Source organism: Nelumbo nucifera, chromosome 1 (genome assembly GCF_055504915.1).
Source record: "Nelumbo nucifera cultivar China Antique chromosome 1, China Antique-T2T, whole genome shotgun sequence".
NCBI classification, from domain to species: Eukaryota; Viridiplantae; Streptophyta; class Magnoliopsida; order Proteales; family Nelumbonaceae; genus Nelumbo; species Nelumbo nucifera.
Genome location: NC_142649.1, coordinates 135,223,600 through 135,238,353, shown reverse-complemented (window position 1 = coordinate 135,238,353; position 14,754 = coordinate 135,223,600). Strand labels below are relative to the sequence as shown.

The following is a 14,754-nucleotide window of genomic DNA, read 5'->3' as shown; positions in this document are numbered from 1 at the left end:
GAAACATCAAAAGGACGGAAAAACATACTAAGTAATTACAATAACGCCATTGGCGGTCCCCCTTACAAAATACAAGCATAGCCCACCCATGATACACATGTTGACACCATGAAGGCACGCAGTTGGCACTCTGATGGCTCACTGTAGGTGCTTGATGGCGCGGCGAAGGAGTCACCTGTGACATTCTCCCCCACTCAATTCGATCTACGTCCTCGGAGATCGGCTTCGGCTGGTCCCTTAGAGTCACTGTTGCGGAAGGAGGGTTCTTCTGCTGCTCCCCGAACTGGCTGTTGTCCAAGGCCGAGGTGTATATTTTGGTGGCAGGGTTGGCTTGGCTCATTCTGTTGGGGTTTCCTATGGATAAGTCCTTTCCTGGCAGCCTCAATGTATGTTAGTGGCTGGTTCAGTTTGGCTAAGGGGTAGGTTTGGGCCAAGTAATGATCAAAATGGTGTTTTGGATTATTAAGGTGTGGATTCCCATGCATTTTCCCCCAAGGGTAACTCACAGGGCTACTACGAGAGCTAGCCTTAGGGATGATGTGAATGTGGTCCCTAGATGGCTTGGGTGGCACTCGCTCTCCCCGGTGGTTGTGGTAGTAGACGTGGGCAAGGTTTGACACGGCCTTAGGTCTTCTTCTGTTGGGCCCACCAATTGCGGGCGCTTGTGGCTTTTGCTGCGAAGTCGACTTCTGCTGATGTGGTTGGTGTTGAAGCTGATGCTGCTGCTGGTGTTGACTTGGGCGTTGGCATTGGCGTTGGCGCTGGAAATGGAATTGTCTTGGGGGTGACTTCTTCCTGGTGACAACTTCCCAACCAGTTCCAGTGTCGATGTGAGGTACTTGACAGGGGTTCTTCCTTGTTGACACAACGCTGTCTTCGTGGTTGCTGGTTTCTTGGTACAACTGCAAGGCTGAAAGCTGCTTCCCAAGTATTTGCAAGGCCAATGAGACAGGAACCATGCAAGGGGAGTGTTCGTCCAGAATAAGCAAACTGTTGATGTGTGGCATAAGTGCTGCTTCCGCCTGCTTGAGGAACTCCACTCCAAGAACAACCTGAAAATCATCCAAGGGAACCACAGATAGATTGATGGGTCCTTTCCATGGTCCAACTCGGAGTTCTACTCCACGGGCCGTGCCCTCTACTGCTTTGGCCCTGGAGTTGACAGCCTTGACCCACCCAGTTTGTTTGGTGGTGGTCAAGCCGAGTCGCTTTGCCTCCGCAAGCGAAATGAAGTTGTGGGTGGCCCCAATGTCCACCAAGGCTTGGGTCGGCCTCCCGCCGAGGGTGATGCCTACATAATTCAGCCCCTTGTGGGTTTTGGTGGGCCGCTTTGATGTGGCCTCTTTCTTGACCATGGCGTTGATGAGTTGGAGGGCGCCTACTCTTGGCGCCACTGTGGGTTTCTCCTCATCGCTCTCTTCACTATCGCTGAGTTTGGCGATGAGGGCAGTTATTTTCTTTCGGGTTGGACAGTCACTCGTCCAATGCTTCCCGTTGCAAAGGTAACAAGGCACTGGAGGAGGTCTCCTAGTGGATTGGTGGCCCTGATAGCTTGGGCCTCCTTGTGGCTTCTTCCCTTGTTGGTAATTGTAGGGCTTGTTCGCGGGCACTGGCTTCTCCCTTGTAGAGGTTGATTGTGGATCTCCCCCACTCAGACTCATGGTACCTGGGCTGGATGGTCTTTGCACATTTTCCTTAGGTGTTCTCAGATCAACAACCTGCTCAGCTACGGCCATGGTGGTGGCGAGGTCCTCAACCCCGCGTCGCTGGAGTTCGAGCTGGGCCCATGGCTTGAGACCGTCCATAAAATTGAACAGAAGATCCTTGTCTGACATGTCAGTGATCTCCAGCGTCAAGGCCGAAAACTCCTTGACATTGTCATGTAGTGATTCTTGATGTTTGAGATTCTTCATTCTTTGGCGTGCCAAGTACTCCACATTTTCTGTGTAGAACTGCTGCTTGATCTCACGCTTGAATCCAACCCAAGTGTCGATGGTGCGGGTTCCACGTTGAATGTCTTGGCAACACCTACGCCACCATAACATTGCGATATCAGTCAAATACATAGCAGTTGTACGTACCTGAGTTTGGTTTTCAATGATGCCAGTGGCGGAGAAATATTGCTCCAATTGCCACAAGAAGTTGTCATGCTCCCTAGCATCCCGAGCACCCGAGTAAGGTGTTGGCTCTCGGATCTTGATGTTCATGGAAGCTAGGGTGGAGGGAGTGCTAGGTGCGTTGGCCACTGCCCTCTTTAGGAGAGTCATCTCATCTTTCATCTCATCCAATTGTGCTTGAAATCTGTCTAGCAAGCCCTGTAGGCTGCTTTGGAAAGGCCCAGCTCCCGAATTCTATATGGTGGTGTGCATGTCTCTGAAGGCGCCATTGAAACGTCCTTCTAGTTCCACCACTGCATTCTCAACCGTCTCTAGGTTGAGGTGGAATTCATCAACCCGATTTCGGGTTTCTCCCACTGTCACCTCGCAACGTAGGAGGCGCATGTCCACGGCAGCTAGTTGGTCGACTGATTTGTCGTGCTTGCTAGCTTTAGTTGTACGCCCCTTTGGGGCTTGTGTCTTGGTAGGTTCGTCAAGTGGAGTGTCATCAGTGTCGTGGGCTTGAAGCCGGCAATGCCCCGATTGCTCTTCATTGTGTTGATGTAGGGACGAAGACAAGGTCCATAGTGTGTGTAGGAGCTCCTGCTCTGATATCAACTGTCACGGGGGTAATCGTTGGGGCCCCGTGCGGCACTCGAAATGGGCGAGTAAGCCTACGAAACAAAGCAAACACACACAAAAAGGCTATTTGTATTGCATTAATTAGTGGTAAACACAAGCACACAGTACAGTGTCGAGGGGATCTCGTGCTTAACCTTTACACGCTTATGAGCTCACTCAACTACCTACCTCTCCTCAAAGAGTACATTAAGCTTTTAGGGGAGTGACGAAAGGAAACATCAAAAGGACGGAAAAACATACTAAGTAATTACAATAACACCATTGGCGGTCTCCCTTACAAAATACAAGCAAAGCCCACCCATGACACACATGTTGACATCATGAAGGCACGCGGTTGGCACTCTAATGGCTCACTGTAGGTGCTTGATGGCACGGCGAAGGAGTCACCTATGACAAGTTGGCAATCCTCATGCAGTTGTTGTTTTTGTCCATTCAATGAATACTGTCGATGTTTGTCCAATTGTCTTTTCAAACAAAGCTAAACACTAACACCTTTCAATGCGACATGATCACGTCAAGGTTCGTCCAGTTGATGTGGTAGTTTCTGGTTCCTATAATTAATGGAACCAGATCAATCTGGGCTGATCAGTCATTCTTGTTATGATAAATTAGGGATTCTACTCATGTAGAAGACCTTCATGGTTGATAGTTTCGAATCAGTTGTTTTTACGAGGCAATTTTTTCTTTTCTTTTTGGGGTTTTTGGACTGCACTTCTTCTCAAAAATCTTAACTCCATGTACAGTTGGAGATAGGTGTCAGCTTGGAATTGATGCCAATTTACATATTGATACGAGTGTTATTCGTGAACTGTTTATAATTTTGAATCATTGTAAGTCTGCAGTTCAACTCAGATTTGTGAGGTGAAGTGCAATCTAAAAATCCCTTTCTTTTTTACATAAATTAGAAATACCCCCTTACACTATATATGCCTAGTGACAATAAATATCCCCTCGTCATTGAGAGATCATATAACAGAATGTATGAAATTATCAAAATCCCCACTTAATTTTTCTTTTTTTTTCTCTTAAATCTAAGGGATAAGTAGACTGCAATCCACCTCAGAAATCTAAAATTGCAGCCCCCTCCTAATCTACTAGTAGCCCCTCCTATAAACTGCATCCTCTCGTGAATTTGACCATTTTAGGTTTTTATTAGCTTTTTGGCTATCTTTATCCCTTCCTTCTTCATTACTAAGCTTTCTCCTGCAAAACGTCTAATACTTCCATATTTTCAGAACTCTACGAAAATCCAGAAAGAAAAAAAAAACATGATGAGTGGGTAAGAAAAGTAAGAAATCTGGACTCATCCCATAAACCGTGGGTTGCTCAAATAATATCTACACGTCATCTATGCATGATAATACATGATAATGAACCCCACCTGACGGTGAACCACAAATTATTACTATAAGTAGTCCGTTGGGGGTGGTGATTTGCATCACAAAAAGTATCCATGGAGGCGGCAAAATCAAAATCCTCGATTGAGGAACTGGTTGAGAAGATTAAGGATGAAATATTCTCTTCATCCCTTGATCTTTACACTCTCATATCCCCGTGTGCTTATGATACTGCGTGGCTAGCTATGATCCCTCATCCTGATCAACATCTCGATCGGCCCACGTTCCAACAGTGTTTGGATTGGATACTCAGTAATCAAAATGATGCTCGATTCTGGGGTGACTCCAATGGCCGTGACAATATTCCCTCCATCGATTGCTTGCCTGCAACTCTCGCTTGTATGGTTTCTCTAGTTGCTTGGAATGTTGGAGCTAATAATGTAGAGAAAGGCATAGTTATCAAGGTTTTAAAAACTGACTTAAAATGAAATCGCTGTAACTATTGGTTTTCGAGTCAGCTGTTCATTTGGGTCAAACAGTTCGGATGGTTTACATTATTAGGGCAAATGTTGGTTTTAGTCTTTTAGATTTTTAGTTTTTATGAGAAAGAGGCTGTGGTTGTGGGCTGAGAAAGAATGAAAGGAAGAAGAAGAAAAGAAGGAAAGAAAGAAAGGAAAAAGAAAAAAGAAAAAAAAAAGGAAAGTAAGGAGAGAAAGAGAAGAAAGAAAGGAAGGAAGGAAGGAGGGAAAAAAGAAGAGTAACGGTGATAATGATGGCAACTGCAGTGGCAATAGAAACGCAGAGATCCGAGATCTTTCTCTCCAGTCTCCAACCTCTGCAATATTTTTCTTCTTCTTCTCTATACTGTGTACTTGGATCTCAGATCTGATATGTTCTTCTTTTTTCTGTTGTACCCGCAAACTTCTGTTTGGGTCGAATGGGTTAATGGTTCAACTGTTCAGGTCGATGGTTCTTCGACCAAGTCAACGGAGTTTTGCCCAAGAATGGGTTAAAGGGTGAAACAAAACCGATTGCCTGAATAGTTTCTAGGCCGAATGGTCTTACTGTCTGGGTAAACAAGGGTTCAAATATACTGATAATAACCCTTCCTTTTTTTTTTCTTAGTACCATTGAGACGGCATATAGGCTAGCTGAATGCAATAGCCAAGGGCAGAGCCTGGGGACCCAGGGGAGCCATGGCCCCTCCTATAGTTCATAAAATCCCCATTGTAATACAACTTTTCATGTAAATTTTCCCCTTCTCCCACTCTCCATCTCGTTGGTTGCCCCCCCCTCCTCCCTCCTATGGGCCCACCATATATTTTATTTATGTTTTGGCACCCCTTATAACAATTTCCTGGCTCCCCGGGGCAATAGCTATTTATCAGGTTATGGTCGAGGTCAATAATAACAATCCATGCCCTTGCCCGTCATAAATTCATAAAGCCCACAACCATTCAATCTCTCACTCTTGATTCCACAATCCCCTAAACAGCCCTAAAATTCAATAAGATACACCAAGTAAATGGTTTTTGGGGATAAAACGTTTCCTCCCACCAGGGTTGCAGATAATTCAACGACCCGCCGGTGATTTTTGAACATGCCAGTATTTTAAGAGTAATTCGGATTATTGACATGGTATTTTGTTTGTTTCATCAAAACATTGTCGTGTTAAACATATCACCAAAACATGATATTTTGTTCTGCCACCCTGGTCACAGACAGGTAATAATTTGTGTGTATTAGCTAGGTGCTTTGATGCTTTAAACAGGATCGGGGAGGAAATCGTTTGGATCCGATTTTTGGGTTGAACGGTCTGATTGTCTGGTTCAAATAGACGGTCTGTTCTGATAAAAAAAAATTTAATAAAACAAGAAAAAATTAAAAACTTGTTGATCGATTATTGACGTCCTCTTGTCATTGATTTGTACTTGACTAGAGCTTAATTAGCTTCCCCTTGCCGGGTGCAGTGAGAAACTTGTTGATGACGAATTTCATCATCACCATCCTTCACTAATATCATATTTGAAAGCGTTGCCTCCAACGTATATATGAATATGATATTAAGCAAGAAGAAATAGTCAAACATTTGAGCGAGGACGGTTCCAAATTTCAATCGCCCTCTGCCACAGCACAAGCGTTTATGGCTACAGGACATGCAAAACCCTGCCCCACCCCGCCCTGTTCCCATTCCCAGTAACGATGGGCTTTAGGCTAGTGTTTTCAACATGTGGGTGAACCAGTTAGTCCATTATATATATGGTTACATTTCATCCATAAACTGTTAGTCCATCCTGTCAGTGTTTTATTTATGATGCCATGGATTCATCAATTTGACCTTATGAAATCACTACTGGAAATTAATTGTATTTATGGATGATTTTGACATTGACATTGCTTTCAGGCTCTGGCCATTACGCCAACTGAATCGTAGTTTTTCTGTACAGTTCCTCCAATGTATCCCATGGATGAAGATCTAACTTATAAAGCTTTGCGTTGTCAATCAAGTGGAACAATTGGGGTTGGCTGAACATTTCCTTGAAGAGATTGAAAATACACTGGCTCAAGTATATAGGTAATGCAATATTGATAACTTATACAAAGATGTGCCATGCTTGCTTACAAAGCCCCCTTCGGTTAATTCGATTCATTAAATTTGTGAATGAAACATTCAGGAGTTACATGGATCGACATCATCAATATGTGCAAGTACTGAAAGTTACACCAACACAAGTTTACAAGGACGCATTGGCTTTCCAACTATTTACAATGCATGGGTACCCTGTATCTCCAGGTAAGGTAATAAGGTTTCTCTCTTAATTTGTCTCTCTTCACTCTAGTTAGCTAGATAATGATTTATTGAATTAATTACACAGGGAGCTTCCTTTCGTTCTTGAGGCGTCAGGATAATATACTAGCTCATCATGTGGAAGAAAAGTAGGAGTACTTACTGGATGCAATGCGTAATGTTTACAAAGCAACAGATCTAATATTGTTTCTGGGTGAAGATGAACTTGAGGAGGCAAGATCACTCTCGAGGAAATTACTAGAGAAAGCAATATCTTTCAAGGCTACAAAGAATAATGACACCATTTTGCTCCCACCACGTTTCTGGAGACTGGTAACTCGATGATCTCCTTGCAAAATCAAACCCCCTCAAGGCTTTCCTGTTAGGCAATACTCAATAGGGCTTAATTTGGTTCAGAATGTATTATACTACTTAGCTAGGCCGGCCTGCAAGTCATTTACTTTTGTTAGTAGGATATTAACGGATCCAATCAAATGGTTCAGATGTAAATCCGACACACATCATATTGGAAGTGTGTTGGGACAGTTTTTGTTGTGACCAGATCCTAACTCGAATGGGATCTTATCCATTAATTGGATTTGAGCCGAATTTGGATTGCAATGGAATATTGAATAGTACACATATATAAATTAAACTATTAATACATTTTATTAGAAATGAATTTCATATTGTGTTTCATTAACAAAATGTATGGCAGATTACTGGATGTGTTAGAAAATTAATACAATATATATTAGAGTTTGTTGACCAAGTGATTTGGTGTTTAATCTTCGTCGCCCATTATGAATGGGCCTATATTTGACTACTCTTCAAGCTTGACAGAATTTAGGACAAGGGGGTATGTTAGACAATAAATACCTATTTAGGGGCCTCATTTAACACCTTAAGCTTTTCGGTTTTCAAGATGTAGACTTGAAAGGGATAATTGAAATGATTTGGATTGCATTGGTGTTGATTACATGCATGTGATATAATATAGGTTGAGCATGAGTTGAGGCTTCAGTGGTGTGCTCGAATGGATCATCTAGAGCATAGGATGTGCATTGAAGTAAATAAAACGACCTCTCCTTTGATGGGAAAATCTTCCTTGTACAGGTAAGAAGTAAGAACCTCATCAGTTCTTGTAATAACCTTAATTTAGATTAATTTTTCATCTACAACTTAAAGTGTCAATTAATTACACGTACTATATATCAGGCAGTCATTCCTTCATATTGATAATGTCCTACTGCAACTGGCTTGGAAGAACTACTTATTTCGGCAATCTATCTATAGAAGCGAACTAGATGAGCTGAAAAGGTACACAAAATCTAAATAGAATTGGCCCCATTTGATTCGTCGGAATAGGGTCCGAAATAGGAATTGGAATGGGCTATTTTGATTCCAATTGTTTGATTGAAGGGATTTCTGCTGGAATGATATTCCCCCATTTGAAGAAATAGCTATTCCATGCCTCTCTTTTGGAGATTGGCTTCAGTCAGTGCAAATCCCGTTCGAACAGTCTATGGCTTTGCATTGGAATATCTCCCTATGAAATAAAGTACATTGGTACAGAGATATGTTCCCAATGCAAGGCTGTTCGAACAGGCCTTACATTGACTTAAGCCAAATTCCTCCCTTGGGAATGAAATCCCATTCCTGTTGATTCTAATTCTCATTCTCGTTCCTATCTCAATCAAACAGACTATGGGAATAGATCCTTCCAATTTCAATTCGAAAGGATTTCGATTCAACCCTTACACCATTGACTGTATACCAAATTAGAGATTACTTCCGCTTAATTTGAAGGCTTATTAATTTATGGTAACCAAACAGTTGGTCCAAGGAATCAGGTCTAGCTAGCACGGGATTTGGTCGAGAGAAAACTACCTATTGTTACTATGCTATTTCCAGTTGCTCCTCCATTCCTTTAAACTCTGATGTACGAATGACAGTCGCAAAGAGTGCAATAATAGTCACAGTAGCCGATGATTTCTATGATATGGAAGGTTCTTTCATGTTTTATTTATTTACATGATGGAGGAAGGAGAGAGAGAGACCATGTTTGAGTACATTTACATGATATAAAGCAAACTTTGCTAATTTGTGGGTAGCTCCATTAGCTTCTCTCTTAATGTGAGAAACAAAGTGAGATGGAAGGTGTGGAATGATATTTTTGCAATCAGTGATTTGCATATGAATACACCAAGGAGGCTTTAGGTGCCCTTTCAATAGAAGCGAACAGACAAATTTTGAGTCACTTTTGATATAAACACGCGGTAGAAAAGCCTATATCGCTAGTGAATTTTAAGCCCTCTCACATCGCACATGGCTGTTATTCTTCTTCCAACGCCATCATTGCTTATAAGGGTCTAAAACTAGAATTGAAATGATCCAGCTATTTGATTGGATAGAATAATCAAAATTCCATTCCTATTTCTGGTGGAATGACATGCCCTCATTAGAATAGTCATTAATTCCTTCTCTTTTTCTTGAGAATGAGAACTCATTCGCATCTGAACTATACAAGCAGGAGAAATAAATCATTCTGATTCCAATTCCATTTGTGAACCAAAAAAATCCTAAGTAGAATGGCCGGAGTAAAGACAATAGATCCAACATAGTTACTGACCAGGAAGCCAGCATCAGCATATATATTGGTGTGACTTACAGCGCCATTGATATTTAGTTTGATCCCATCATCTAGAGGCTTTCCTCCATTACTGCACCTGAGCGGCATCAATGTAAGTTGCAAGGATGCCTCATACTGTGGCTCTCCTCCAAATGGAACCCAGATTTCCTACTCATTTTCTCTACCTGTAATTATCACAGTAATGCAACCAAACATCTTACAATACAAGATGGCAATGTGTGGCTGCAATTCAAGACTGGTAGAAAGTAGTGGATAGGAAATAGGATTTACTCCAAATGAGAGAGCATAAAATCATAATATGAATGTGCAGCAACCAACACTCAGCTTGGATCAAAGGTCTTATAATTAAAGTATGAGTCATTTCGATTCCTCCAAATTCTCCACAATACACATACATGAAAAGGTGATAAGCCTATATTTGTACATATTTTCATACCTCTAATTTGAGGATTTTGGGTAATAATGTTTTTGGAATTAGCATGGTATTGCATTAATTATGATGAATTTGTCTTGCAAGATGATTTGGAGCTTAATTGTGCAATTTTAAGGAGGAGTTCGATTTAATTGATCAAGATAATCATAGAGGAAGGACCATGCAGTAATGATACTCCATGATGTAGCCATGAAGGAGAGAATCCATTGAAATCGGATTTGATATGTATGCACAAAAATCGGGAAATTTTCTGTTTTGATATAGTTCCCATATTTTGGGCATAACTTTCTGACTACAACTCGGATTGAGATGATTCAAACGGATAATTAAAGCTAAGAGATAGGGCTACAATTCTTGTGTTTATAACTCAACCTAGTTCCGCCGACAACCAAGTGAAATTCGATATACAAGTTTCGGGTTTGGCAGTTGGCAGTGTAGAAGAGATAGGAATTCAACTGAGATAAAGACTAAGAGACCTAATTTGTGTTGAATTAGGAGTCTGCATTGAAAAGCAATTGAGGGGAGGCTGCACTATAAAAAGGACCATAGACTCAAGGCAAAGGGGCACATCCTTAGAGAGAATTCAGTAGAGAAGAGAAGAGGAAGTAGTCTCAGCACATCAAAAGAGAAGAAAAAGCAATTTCAGCACGCCAGAGAATGAGAGGAAGAATCCAAATTCAAGAGGGAGAAATGCTTAGTTGCTGCACTTGTCTTCTACCTTCAAAGGCTAAAGTTTTCTTGTTATTCTATTCATTCTTTGATGTATTCTTGTTGTGTTTTCCCTTTAATTTTCTTGAGTATGTTGAATTTAATGATGTCTAGCTAAATTCTCTTAGCTAGGGTTTAGATGGATTGTGATCTTAAGATTATATAGTTATTTGTTTAATTCAATTCAAGAACTTTATTATTTGCATAGAGAATTTTTATTGCTATGCTTAATGCTTTAAAAGAATTGGCCAATCTTTTAATGGTTTGATGATTCATGCATGACTGACCAAATGATTGTTATGAATTAAATCCCTAGGCAATAAAAATCGCATGCTAGACTATGATATCGAAAGATGATTAGCTAATGTGTGAGAATCAAGGAAGCTTAGTGAGTCAAATCCCCCTTCTAGGATTAGAGGTTTCCAAAGAAATTAATGCTTATTTTTCCTTTTGACAACCACTTAGAAATTTGATGGTAGAATTGAATTAATAAAGGGATTAATCAGGTCATGCTCTCTTATACAAATTGCCATTTCCGAGTCTTATTCAAATACAATATCATTAGGCATTTTTACATTATAAAAATCAGTAAGAATTTGTTTATGAGAAATACAACTTTCTAACATAGCATAGGTGGAATTCCATCTATGTTTATCATCTAATATAAAATGTTTATATTTTAAACCATAATTTTGACATAAATATTTAAATTTTTGTTTTCCTTCTCTAGAACTTTTAATATATAAAATATAATTTCTAATTTTAGAAATATGAGTAGAAATAATATTTAAAGCATCCTGAATATAAGATGTAACATGCAAAGCTTTATAAGGTTTGTAAAGGTTTCCCTACCTTTCCTTATTTTTTCCTTCAAAGCAAACAGGGGCCTAAGTTAAATTATCAAGCTAAGTGCTTCTCATCTCTCAAGTATAAATGGGTCTCATTAGGTTAGACCAGTCGCACCACACAAGGCTAATTAATATTTTGATTTTGATTCAACTAAAATCTGGGATATCTAAGTTCAATTCAAAATCCAATAGAATCTTAAAACTTATATTCGAATTTGATTCAATAAAAACTTCAATAAATCAACTGATATCCTCTTAGACAGTGTATTCCCATAGCTCCAATCAGCTTGATGTACATTATGACATTTATTGTAAATAAAAAAAGTACATATTTGATTCAGGTTATATTGGTGTGTTTTTGTATAATACCCTTAAACTAGACACTTATGAGACTTGCATTAGTTTAGAATCTTCACAGCCGTTGGATAGATCTGGGGAGATTTATCCTGCCAAGGCTGACACTGATGTGCCGCCAAGTTGGTAGGGGTGGCTTGTCTCAGCTGACAGGGTGAGACCCGAGGTACATGTAGTGTAGGTTTACTTAAAACCTTGAACCAGACCAGAATTCCAGTATTGCCCTGGACCTTGGTGATTAGTGGGCAAGACTGGAATGTTACACCTGACCCTTAGACTCGATTATGATACTGCACTAGGTGTCGGATTGGGCTGTCTTTGATATGCCAATCAATGAGATCTTTAGAGGGGGTCAAAACCTGGGTATGTTGGGACAATCAAAGAATTCATCTGAGTAGGTGATCATAGTGACAGGATCAGCCCCTTTATCGGACAAAGTGAATGATCGGGGAATGCACTATCTCTAATGGAAACCTAAACTATCGGCAGTTGATTTCAAATTGTTGAGATTTGTTTTTGCAAAATATATTTATATAGAGATATACATATATATTATGGTTTCACAAAATATTTGCAAAAGAGTTTTAATTCCCGAGATCCATGTGAGCAGAGAGTGCAACACTGTACCTTGTAGTCGAGGGAGAGGTCCTCTCTTGTCGAGTAGTGTTTGATCACTATGGGTTGAGAGGTTAAGTGTAAGACTATTTAGGGATAATAAATCTGATGGGTTAATCTCACATCTACCCACAGTCTTTGGGCCTTCATAAGATGGTTGGACCCAATGATCATTTAGTGTAATTGTTGGGCCCATTAAGAGCCCATACTGATGGACTCAGGGGTTCACTATATTCAATAGTGAATTCGGTCAGGCCTTGTAATAGAGGTTGGGCTGAACTCATGTGGCTGATGTAGAGATCAATGATGGGGTCCCATGCCTTACAAAGAAAACCAAACTATCAAGCACTTAAAGGAAAATGAGCCTGAAAGCTTAATAGGCCTAAAGCCCAATTCGAAGTAGGCTTAATATGATTAATTAAATAGGGAGCGAATCTGGGTATGGATCAACAAAAAAGGATAGGAGGATAACTCTTATCCACTTAGAGAGTCCAAATCTAAATAGATATTTGGATTAGGAAACTTCTAATTTGATTATGAGTAGCTAATCTTGATCTGTAGATAAGATAATGGATAAACCTTATGACTTAATGAGTTCAGATCCAAATAAAGATTTGGATCAAGAAACTCCTAATTAGATTAGGAGGTTAACTCTTTAAGGGTTATATAAAAGGAGGAGGGCGAACTGGAAAAATGTTACACAGTTTTACTGCTTTCTGCATTCAGTCCTCTCTCCCTCTACTCTTGCCGCCCTACCATGTTCGATCTCCACCTCTTGGAGTGATCAAGATTGGATTTTGATATTGTTTTTTGGTGGAAGGAACAATCTTGAAGCTGTGCTCACAATCCTATTCGATTATTACTAAAGAATCTAAGGTTTTTGCTGAAGAACCCTTGTTGATTCTTCCTCACCCTAAGCTATGTCATTTTCAGCGGATGAAGGATTTGGCGACCTCTTTGGGCGTGAACACTTACATTGGGAAGAGCTTTTGCATGGATTCAGTATCAGGTATATCTCACCCTAATCATGGTACAGATTTGGCATGGTTTGTTTCAAGAACGAACCTTGAAAAAGGTAGTTTTTTGAAATCAATAGGATTCTCGGAAGGGAAAATGAAATTTTTGAAAATTCGCCCAACCACCCTGCATGGTTTGGCCATCCATATGATGGATCTCCCTTCCCTTCAGGGATATCAGAGCTAGGTTCAAGTCTTGAACCAAATCTGCACCAGAGCTAAACCTGCACAAATGGACGAAAATTGTTCTACCCGATTTGCACAAGTTTACTATTTTTCTGAGAAATTTGTTCTCAGTAATGGGTGTATAGATCTGAAATTAATTCTTTAATATTCTTTAATGATTATGGAATGGTTCTGTAATTGTTTCTTAAATTCTTGGGTTGTCGTGTGGAGGTCGAATTCTTTAAAGGTGGCAAAATTTGCATACCCTACACATTTTATTCTATTCGTTTTGGTCTGTAAATATATATATTTTTAATTTTAGACAAATTATATAGGATTTAATGTGATGTAATTAATTGAAAAATAGGTTTTTCTATTTTTTTTTCACGTCTGAAGACTTATTGGATTGCTTGGAGGAAGAGCAGACCTTTTGTAGTTTGAGAAACTACAATCTGTGATTTGCAGATAACGATTTCACTATCTGCGGTTAACCCTTTGGTTTGTAGGTGCGAAATCACACGTACAACCCTCTGATTTGTTTTCTTGCTGATTCTTGATTGTCTTTAATCGGCTGTAATTAATTTTAGATCACAATCTTGAATTGGATCTTGCAATGGACACTAAACCTTAGGCAGGTTTGACCCAAGATTGGTCCAAACTAGTTGGACCGAACCTATGATTTAATAAGGGTCTATTCACAGCCCCAAATTCTGATTTGGGCCAGGGTTTTATGACCCATTACAAGATGCAATTCGGCCCACCTTGTAAAACCTAGTTTCATTAAGTTAAAACTGCATTAGCTCTAATTTAGCATAAATGCTATATGGGTCGAACTCCATTTTGCAGTTCGGCCCATATACCTAGATAATGTTATATGATAATATTATGGGCTTTAATGGGCTGATATTGATTTAACTTAATTAATTTAGGGTTTTACAGTTGATTTAATTGATTGGATTAATTATGTGATGCATGTGATGTATGTATGTGTGATGTGCTACGTACATGGGCCATATGCTTATGGCCCATGTTCATTCGTTTAGTGGCTCTTTATGCACACTATGGCTGAATTCACATCATTGCCATGGTGTCCATAAGA

At 40.0% G+C, this 14,754-nt stretch overlaps 1 protein-coding gene across 1 annotated transcript; it reads left to right on the top strand.

The window, feature by feature from the left end:
• Positions 1–4,191: 4,191 nt before the first annotated feature.
• LOC148803859 (S-linalool synthase-like) lies at positions 4,192–6,509 on the top strand. Its single transcript, XM_088898171.1, has 2 exons — positions 4,192–4,539; positions 6,480–6,509. The coding sequence occupies exons 1-2, from the start codon at positions 4,192–4,194 to the stop codon at positions 6,507–6,509; spliced, it is 378 nt and encodes a 125-aa protein (XP_088754297.1).
• The last annotated feature ends 8,245 nt before the right edge of the window (positions 6,510–14,754 follow it).

Excerpts from the sequence above, each read along its gene's own strand:
- LOC148803859 (XM_088898171.1), top strand. The coding sequence starts at position 4,192 with ATGGAGGCGGCAAAATCAAAATCCTCGATTGAGGAACTGGTTGAGAAG. Across the intron at positions 4,540-6,479 it reads AGAAAGGCATAGTTATCAAG|GCTCTGGCCATTACGCCAAC; the intron begins GTTTTAAAAACT and ends CATTGCTTTCAG.